Here is a 10,391-nt window from a genome sequence, read left to right on the forward strand (position 1 = left end):
AAGTACTGCCACCCACATCTCCTAACTGCAAGGTGTTTAAAATAAGACAATACACACTCCCCTCTTATCTTACAAATCCCCAGACATAAAGGTTTCCAGGCACTAAGTAGTAAACAGTACAACAATACCACCTTGTTTCCATACGTAGAAAGGAAAATAACTCTATCCACACTTAGAACAAACAGAGCTAATACGGACTTGAGGAGAATCTTTAGTTTCACACCACTCCTCCCACCATTTTACAGATAAGAAAACTGATAGCCATAGCCATGAAGTGATTTTGTTCCAAGTCCCAAAGTTAAAGGCAAAAGTGAGCCCTGGAAACAACCCAGGTCTTCTGGCTCTCTGTCAAATCCACTCTGACTGCTCTATACCACAATAAAAGCAAGTTATCCACCTGCTCACTAAAGTCAAGGACTGATTTGTAGTTCTAAACAATATAGATTATTTTGACAGTGTTCACATTAGCCAATAGTTTTATTCCAAATGATGTTATTAAAGTTGACATGACCTTTTGATTATAGATAATATTTTAAAAAGCTGTATATTTTCTATAAAATATCTAGACCTGGATGTATAATTCATAAAAATAATCTGCAGTGCCATTATTTTAAAGGTTCTTTTAAAAGAGATTATTCTCTAAGTAATAATCCCTATTACTATTGTAGCATTTATTTTGTTAATCTTTTCAAAATAATATCATTCAATTCTCTTTTTAATTGTATAAAATATTAACTACGTAACCTACCTGGCAACATATTATTATAGGTATTATATTTTTAGAATTTATGGTGTACCCTGCCTGGGTAGAATACTAATGTTATGAAACTAAGCCTGGATAAACATCAATGAGTTTAGCAGTTACAGGGTAAAGTCTAATATCACCTAGAGTGAGCAATTACATAAGACCAACCACAAACCCTGGGGATTAAGAAAATAACAAACTACAAAACCAACAGCTATGGTATTGAATAAGCTGGCTACAGCTTGCTGGGGTTGTTTTTTTCAATTTGAGAGCCCTTATTTCATTTTTAGTACTTGTTTATATAGCCTTTCAAAAGAAACCCAATGCTATTCAAAGTTTTAAATGAGTTTTAAACACGTGAATAAATGCAAATGTTAAATAAAGCAAATAAAATAGCTCTCTCATACATCTATATAATTCCATCTTCTATTTCATTTATAGTAATGAAAACTGTCCATGGATATTTAAGAGCAGAATTTTACCGAAAATGAATTACTATAAATTTATCATATCAGAGAATGAAAATAAGATTATTGGTCATTCTAGCTAGCTAACTAATAAACACAAAATTAAACTTCAGTAAATAAAATCAGGAATTTGTAACTATAAATCCAGTGTTTTTAAATAGTAACAAAACCTAAACAATAGCTATTATATTCATGTGTGGGCCCCTTGTCTAAACAACCACCAATCTAAGTACTAGTCTTTAGTCATCACTTACAAAACAATCATGTTTCTTGTGTAGAACTGAAAAAAAAAAATGCAAACTGTGACTTCTCAACCAGAATGGCAAACTTAATGGATAGTTAACTATCTAGGAATTATAAATAAATGTTTTGGGGAATCAACTTCTTAATCAAGACTAATGGGCTTGACACACCTGAACATTTTCCAGAATCTCCTGAACACGATTCAGTAAGGCTTTCTTCCTACTAATCTGTTTGCGAGCTTCTACATCAAGTGCTTTCTGCTTCTCTTGCTGCATTTCTTTTCTTCTCTCAACACTGAGCTGTGAAGAGCAATGCAAATTATTTTTTTAGTAGTAAAACGCTATATGACCAACAAGACACTTTAAAACTAGTTAGTAATAAAGCCCACATGGATAATAAAAAACAAATAAATTTGTAAAAATCAATTTGCTTTTTATCATATACCTTTAAGTAAACTAGCTATTAGTCATTTTTCCATCATTGATATGGGGAAAGCATTGAAATGGCGATAATTTCCTATTCTCACCTTAAATTAATCAATTTTGCTTAAAAATAAGCTACAAATAGCCCTGATTTAAAAAAAAAAGATAAAAAGATCTTATTTGTCCCCATTCCAAGAGAAAGTATATTTCTAACTCCTTATCTTTGTACCCTTCAACAAAAGGCATAGGATCTGAAATAAAATTTAAAACTATAAATCTTCAAATTAAAACATCTCTGAGGCTTCACCAGGTACCCAGGGAATTAGCAATAACAAAAACACCCAGTAAATAGTCAGTGCTAGAAGGGAGGTAGAAAGAAAGGCACACTTTTGATGGAATTATAAATTAGCTCAACCACTCAAGAAAGCAATTTGTAATTACATTAAAAATAAAAGTTGTAAAATGTACAAATCGTTTAGCCCAGAGATCCTACCACTAAGGCATAAATCTCCAAGGAGGTCAAAGAAAGACAGCGAGATAGACACCGAAATATTTCACAGCAGTGTTATGTTTGTTTTTGTGATAGCAAAGAACTGGAAATTAAGTAGGCATCTTTCAACTGGACAATGGCTAAACAAACTGTAGTACATGAATGTAATGTAATATTATTAGGCAACAAGAAATGACAAATATGAAGTATTCAGAGATGTATGGGAAAATGCATATAAAACTGCAGAAATTATAATGTATATTACATAAAGTTTGTTACATATTGTTATTTTATATTAGGAATAATGTATAATATTATCATAGAAAAATGCAGAAGTAGGCAGAACAAGAAACAATGTAAACAGAATAAAACAAAAGAGAAAGCATTTATTTTGTGCTTACTAAGGCATAAAACACTAAGGTTACAATGACAAGCTTGGCCTCAGAGGAAAGCTTAGGAAATATACCTCCATCCTCCTTTATAGTAGGGCAGAAACTGCAGAGTATGAAATACTGGACATAGTGTCAGACACTGTCAATAAGAAAACTGGTTTAAAGGCCTAAAAATTCTCATAAAGGAAGACTTCATTTGATCCTAAACACAATAGGGTACCACGAAAATTTACTGGAACAAAGGAAAGAAAACAAAAAAAAAAACATTTAATAATTTTTTTAGGATTTACAAAATGATTTGCATACATTATCTCATTTGAACATGAGTCAGACTTTCTGCTTTAGGACTACCACTCTGGCTGCTGAGTGTAAAAATGAGACTTGAGGCTAGGATATCAATTAAGGGGCTATTGTAATAGTCCAGGCAAAAGGTGAAATGGTCCAAGCTAGGATACTATCACTTACTGGGAAGAAGGGAAGAGAGGCATGAGATGTTATTAAGGCAGAACTGACAAGTCCTGGCAACAGAATGAGCATGTGTGGTAAGGGTAATGAGAGGTGACTCTGAGGTTGCAAACTCATGTGACTGAAAGCAAAGTAGTATCCTTAATGTTAAGAAAAAAGTTTGGAAAAATAATAGGTTTAGGAAAGATGATAATTTCCTTCTGCCTTCCGATCCCTTAGCTATTTTTACTGTTCTTCATCTTCACTATGGTCTCTCATTCCTCCATCTCTCAGGTCTTTCCCAGGCTATAAACCTTGACCTGACTACCTTCTCTCTTCCCTATTTCAACTTCTGGATGAATCAGTTCAAATCTAGGCTATCCTCTACACTCAAATCCCTTGCCCCAATGACCTATTGCCAATCATTCCTTGCCAAACCCCAGTCTTCGAGGACTCTTATGGTTTGACACCTTTGCATTATTCCTGTGCTACTGAACTGAGCTGAAGAAAGTCACGAAACTGTGTTGATGGCATCCACCACAATTTCATGATCTTAAGTGGGCCCTCATTGTAGTAAAACAATCTTTTCATACTTCCCCAGTTCATTCATCTATACATGCTTCTACCCACTTACTACAGTAGCTATTCCAAACCTTCTCAGCCATTTCCAAACATCTCATGGCTCCCTTTTCCCCCAATACTATAGACTGAAAAACCTGCCTCAAAATAATTTGAAAAAATTGATTCATTCATGGAGAGGTGACTCTTCTTATCAAGATAAATCCCTTTACCTGCACATATGATCCCATTCCATTTTACCTTCTTTAGCAGATTTCCCCCCATCATACCTATTCTCTCAATAATCTCAATTTCTTCCCATCTACCGGCTATTACCCTGAGAACTAATATACCATGTTTCCTCCATCTTTAAAAAACCCTCAATTGATCTGACCATCCCTGCTAATTATCACCTTCTGCCTTTCCTCTCGTTAGTGGCTAAATGACATGGGAAACACATTTTTATACAATCTAAGCCTCTACTTTTTCTCCAGTTATTCTCATTTAAGCCCTCTACAATTCTAATTTTAACTTTATCATTTAACCGAAACTGCCTCCTCCAAAACTGCCAATGATTTCTTAACCATCACATTGACATTCCTCAATTCTTATCCTTTTTGACCACTCTATGGTCTTAAGACACTGGCTACCATTTTCTATTGCATACCCTCTCTTCTCTAAATTTTTCAAACTTCCCAGGGTTCTTACTCTTTACCTCCCTTTTCATTCAACCCCCAAAGCTTGTATCTTCCTTCTGAGAATAACTTCCATTTATTTTATTTATCTATGTATCTGCGTTGTATGTATACCTTCTTACACATTGTCTCCTACACTAGAATTCAAGCTTCTTGGGTAGGGAAGGTATTTTTGCCTTTCTTTATACCTCCAGTACTAAGTACAATGACTAGAACAAAATAAGAGTTTAACAAACACTTGCTGATTGACAACTGACTTAGCTGGTATGTGTCAAAGGCAGGAAATGAACCCAAGGTTTCCTGACTTCATGACTACCCATCTAAGTAAAATGTCAAACTGTCGCTACAAAATAAATCAACATGCTAAACAGTTTTCTCTGCCCCTGGTTGAGAAAAGGTAGAAATAATAGGAATAAATTACTGACGTAATCTGAAATATTAATGTTACCAACAGACATTTATATTAGTGGAAAAAATATAACCTAGCTATCAACTGGAAATAAAAAGAAATTTTACCAATGGAGAAAGCACCGCAACTCCATGGAAACGAATGAGTGAAATGTTCTCAAGGTGACCAGCTGGAAAAGTTTCTTTAGGCAGTGACTCTTCCTGGATTCTGGCAAGGCTTTTTTCAAAAAACTTCTCATATTCCTCCATTATCACACAATTAAGCTGCAAGAATGTAAATAACATTAATGATTTCTAAAAAGAAAAACTAGATGCACCTGAAAATATAAATTAAGTTACTTGCCAAGTAATTTTATATAAAATAAATATTTCCTTTTAAATTAGGGGAAAGTATTAAAAATAAAATTGTTTATTCAGAAAACTAAATATATAATTTTGACACTTAAATAGTAGCTAACTCAGATAGATGAAGGCACATTGACACACTATATAAATAAGCTTCACTTTTGTTTACCTGACTCATTTATGGGTATCCATATGTAAACTAAATTTTAAAAAAGTAAAGTGATTTTAGATTTTAAAAAATCTGGCAGCAAATGGAGGAAAAAAAACCAAAATCTCTCTTGATGTCCACATAATCAGACCTCTCAAATATGAAAGAGATTTATGATCTATCAAATCTGATGTTACATCTAATGACGCAAATTTTAACACATCCAAACACAAATCTTGTCCATGTTCCTACTCTTGAGTTAACCCAAAAGGATCCACCCAACATACTGAAGGCCTTCCTCAATTTCTCCAGATGTTGCAAGAATACTTTCTATTATCCATTTAATAAATTTAGATTTTAAGTTTATAGTATTAGGTTTCATAAATGGGGCACAATACTGCAAAAGAAAAATTATACCTAAGCAGGCCAATAAAAAACTTTTCCTCCTGAAAATAATGGCCAGAGAAGCTGAAATATCAAGGTTTTACTTATTTTGAAAACATGCTTTATTCCATGGCGCTGGTCAGGTTCTTTCCAATATATGAATGGAATAAAAGCAAATACTCTATGATTGTGTACTAATCATTTTTATTACTAAAAATTTTTATAATGACAAAAAATAGTACCTGTAGAAAAAAACAAGAAAAAACTAGCTATGGTATTAATTCACTTACACATCAACTAAGCAATGCCCATTAAGTGTGAAAAACTTTTTTAAAAGCATGCAAAATTAAGAATGTAAACATTAAAAAAGGTAAATATTCTCAGTATAGATATAATCCAGTATAAGGAAAACCCAATAAAACCATGTTTCTTTAAATAGATATTTACAATCTACTATTTAACAAAGAGACTCTGGACCAAGAAACTTTAAAATTGAAAGGAATTTTATAATTGGAAGAAATTTTGGTGATTATCTAGAAAGTCCCTCATTTTGTGGGTGAAAAAACAATGAGCCCAAAGAAGTAAAGTGACCTTTTACAAAGGTCAAATAGCTAGTTATTTAAAGCTAAAGTTTTGGGAGCTTTAGATAATTAATGATCATTTGGAAATAAAAATTAAAAATTCCTGAACTTAAAAAAAATTGCTGGGAAAAGATTATGTACTTTTCCTCTCATCTAAATTTCTCCCTTATTAATAATAATAATAATAATTTTCTGTCACTCTAGTTTTTTTTTTTTTTAATTTTTTTATAAACCCTTGTACTTCGGTGTATTGTCTCATAGGTGGAAGATTGGTAAGGGTGGGCAATGGGGGTCAAGTGATTTGCCCAGGGTCACACAGCTGGGAAGTGGCTGAGGCTGGGTTTGAACCTAGGACCTCCTGTCTCTAGGCCTGACTCTCATTCCACTGAGCTACGCCAGCTGCCCCCTGTCACTCTAGTTTTTAATGTGAATTTGACTTTGAAAATTTTCCTGAAAGTACTTCAAGTGATATAAAGAGTTGATGTAAATTTTTTTCAAAAAGTTTTGCTGCATTGATAAAATATGCATACTCATTCCAAAATGTACATTTTCAAGTTCTTATTAAAACATCAGGTAACAAGAGCTTTATAAAGTAAGTGCTTTAAGGTTTGCAAAATGCTTTTCATCCCATTTGAGTCTCACAACCCATGAGATGTTATGACCATTTTAGACATGAGGTAAGAGGTGCAAATTATTTTTTGCAAGTGACTTGCTCATGGTAACACAGCTAAGATAAGCAAGTAGAACACAGGGTTTCATTCTTTGAATTTCTATACCTGGCACAAGAAAACCAAGAAAACAAATAATTTTTATTTCAGTGTGGATATTGAAAAATAACTTTAACTTAATCCACAAAAGCATCTCCTTTTACAGATATTTTATTATGTACTATGTATTGAATAACTGTACCTCATAACACAATAAAACTATGATTATAAGTTTGTCTCATGAGAATCTTGGAAACAAAATGCCCTAGAATGGTCTAATAATACTAGATATCAAACATATAGTTTTGAGTTCTATTTACAGAGGCCCTCTTGCAAAATGCAAAGATGATTTAGAAACTTTGAAGCTATTAAGAGGGTAGTCAACTTGATTTGACTAAAGCATGGATCATGATTCCCATTTCTAAGCAAAGAAAAAAAACTTTAAACATTCATTCAGGAACCAAATAATTTAGAGAAGAGTAATTTCATTGTTAATCCTCCTCATGAGAAAATTGGTACCTCTAAATTACAATGCCAACCACTTTAAAAGTGAGTAATCTGTGTTACATATGATTAGCCAGGTGGAAGCTGAATTCCTCACGTCCTTTTATTTAAAAGGTTCCTCTGGCCACAAAGCCATCCCAACTGTAAGTCTTCTGAACCATGCATTCCCATCAAATATTCATCCCAACACAATTAAAAACTGAATACCCACTACAGATTTGAACATAATTGGGTGACCTGCTACATATCCATCCACAATAAGAGCAGAATCAGGCCTTGCCTAGAATTCCCTAAGTTTAGGACCTTAGTCATTATTAAGTAGCAGTCTAAAAAACGAATAGTCCTACTATAAATTTCAGAAAAGTCAAGAGAAGCAACTTTGGAAGATAAGATGGGGTTACTGTTGTAATGTCCTAGCAATAAAGACCTAAAGGATATTATTCTTTATTCATTTGGTTCACAACTTTGGAGACCTGAGTCTTTCTTATTCTTTTCTTTTTTATTTATTCCCTTACTCCCCAAAGCCAATCACTTGTCAAATCTCCTCAACTTCACTAGTTCCACAACAGCCCTTCACATCTGTCTCTTTACTTACTGAATCATAGTTCAGGACCTCATCACCTCTTACCAGAACTATTACAATAGCTTCCTAACTGGTTTCCATGATTTCAGTCCCTGCCAATTCATGTTCCACATAGCGTCTAATTTAATATCCCTAAAACTTAAATCCGATTACATCAATCTACTACATAAAAATCAATTGGCTCCCTATTGCCTCCAGAATCAAATATAAACTTCTCAGCTATTTTTAGACTTGAGCATTCCAATTCCTTTCAACCTGGGAAACCCTCCCTCCCCAACTCATCTACCATCCTTTTAATTCCGGTACCTATCGAGATCAACCCATTTGCCAATAGGATCTCTCCCTCCACAAATAATCAAGTATTTATCCATCTGTTTACAGATGGTTAGTACAACCCAGGAGAAAGTAAGCTCCAGGAAGGCAGGGCCACTTCTTTTGTGTCTTTGTCTAATGCCTAGCATAAAAAGCTTTGCAGCACCAGGGACTTAGCAAACACCAGCTAAGGGTAGCTAGCCGGAAAAGAGTTAACAGATAAACAGAGGTCCCTATGCCTTTTCTGAAAGATTAGCATTCTCCAGAAAAAGCAAAGGCGGGGTCAGGCAACCAACTCCTCCCAAAAATCATCAAAGGTATACAAGCAGTTCCCAGAATTAAAAAAGAAATGGGTGTTGGTTTTTTGTTTTGCCTTTTTTTTAATCAGGTGTGCACAGACTCCCCACCCGAAACCCATCCCATCCCCTACCCCGAAGGAGCATAAAGCTCCGGTCAGTCCATGCCTTTAGTTCCATCAACACCACATCAACATCATCATCAAAATCATCATCATCATCATCATCACTACCATCATACCACGACCTACCAGAACTGCACCCCAGCCTCCCCCACGGCCCCAAAATCAGGCAACGCAGTCGAGGGCCTTCTGGGGCTACAAGATGCCAGGGAAAGAAGCCCCTTCAACCTGGGCGCCGCCTCGTCCCGCCCCCCTACCCCAGAGCGAAGCCCCCAGCGTCCCCCTTGCACCCACTGGCTTCACTTCCGCAACTCCCAGTACCTCTTCGGACTCTTTCTATCGCTTTCTCTTTCTTCTTCCACGACCTCAAGAGGAGACAAAGGGATCAGGCTATCTCTGCAGAGCGCAGCCAGCTCCGCCGCCGTCTCCTCCTCCTCTTCCCAGCCATATTATGGGTCTCAAGGCGGCAACGCCGGCACCAGGCAACCGCCGCCACCTCCGCCGCGCCGCCTTCACTCCGCCTCCCAGGCAGGACACTTCCGGTGCCGGAAGGCGGGAGAAAGACGATTGCCTCCGCTCTAGACTTACCTAACGAGAAACTACAATTCCCGAAGGGACACACGTGCCATCTGCCTGGCCTCCAGGGTTGGATGAGGCGCATTGCATCTTGGGAGATGTGGTCCTTGTAAGTCAAGCAAAAAAAAAAAAAGTTTGGGAAAGGCGCGAAGGCTCAATTCTTAACTAAGACATCTGTTATAGAAGTTGTATATACCTGCAGAGCTGGGAAGGAACCTTTAGTGCTGTCTATCAAATTAATCTGGCCTGAAACATTTTGGGACCCTAAAAGCATTAACATAGCCTTGAATGCTTGTTCAAGGGGTCCGGGTTCGAACCGTTTCCCTGTTCTAAAAAGGTCCAGAGTGTTTAAGTGATCTATCCAAAGTCACATTGATATAAGTGACTTAGCTGAACGCAGTCATTTTACTAATAATGAATTACAGAGTTTAGTTTGATCAAGATTACACGCTGAATGAATGAGTAAAAAAGCTAGAACTAAGAAACCAAGTTCATTCCTTGAATGAATAAATGCATCAAAGTTCTCTTATATGCTCTTTTTCTCTACATATATACTCTTATCTCTAAGAATACGACTTCATATTCGTCAGGGTCGTTTCGCTATAAACAAACTGGTTTAAAGATAGCATTTCAAGTCTTAGAACATCCGTAGATTTTCATGGCAAAGGAGGATTTCATTAAAAAGTGGAAACAAGAAGCAGAGGAAGATGGCAAAGCAGCAGATTAGCTCTTCTGTAATGCCCTGCTTCTAGAGAACCTGTCTTTCAAAATTATTTCAATTCCTTCATTTCCCTATGAAGTTTAAGCGCCTATTTGTTGTGATTGCAGCGTCCACTTCCTTTAATCATAACAATTATATAGAACTCTTTAATATTTGCAAAATTGCCTTACAAATATTATCATATTTGATTTTCATAAAAATCCGGTGAGGTAGGTGCTATTACTATCATCCCTTTTTTTGCAGATGAG

At 35.7% G+C, this 10,391-nt stretch overlaps 1 protein-coding gene across 1 annotated transcript in view; it reads right to left on the reverse strand.

The window, feature by feature from the left end:
- Window positions 1-9,342, reverse strand: part of CCP110 (centriolar coiled-coil protein 110) — a 28,420-nt gene extending 19,078 nt beyond the window's left edge. Inside the window, exons 1-3 of the mRNA XM_044657464.1 lie at window positions 9,168-9,342; window positions 4,973-5,128; window positions 1,626-1,754 (exon numbers count right to left, since the gene is read on the reverse strand). Of these exons, the coding sequence (XP_044513399.1) occupies window positions 1,626-1,754; window positions 4,973-5,113 (270 nt within the window). The 5' untranslated portion in view covers window positions 5,114-5,128; window positions 9,168-9,342. The remainder of the gene's footprint in view (window positions 1-1,625; window positions 1,755-4,972; window positions 5,129-9,167) is intronic.
- Window positions 9,343-10,391: the final 1,049 nt, after the last annotated feature.

Source organism: Gracilinanus agilis, chromosome 1, assembly GCF_016433145.1.
Source record: "Gracilinanus agilis isolate LMUSP501 chromosome 1, AgileGrace, whole genome shotgun sequence".
Lineage (NCBI taxonomy): Eukaryota > Metazoa > Chordata > Mammalia > Didelphimorphia > Didelphidae > Gracilinanus > Gracilinanus agilis.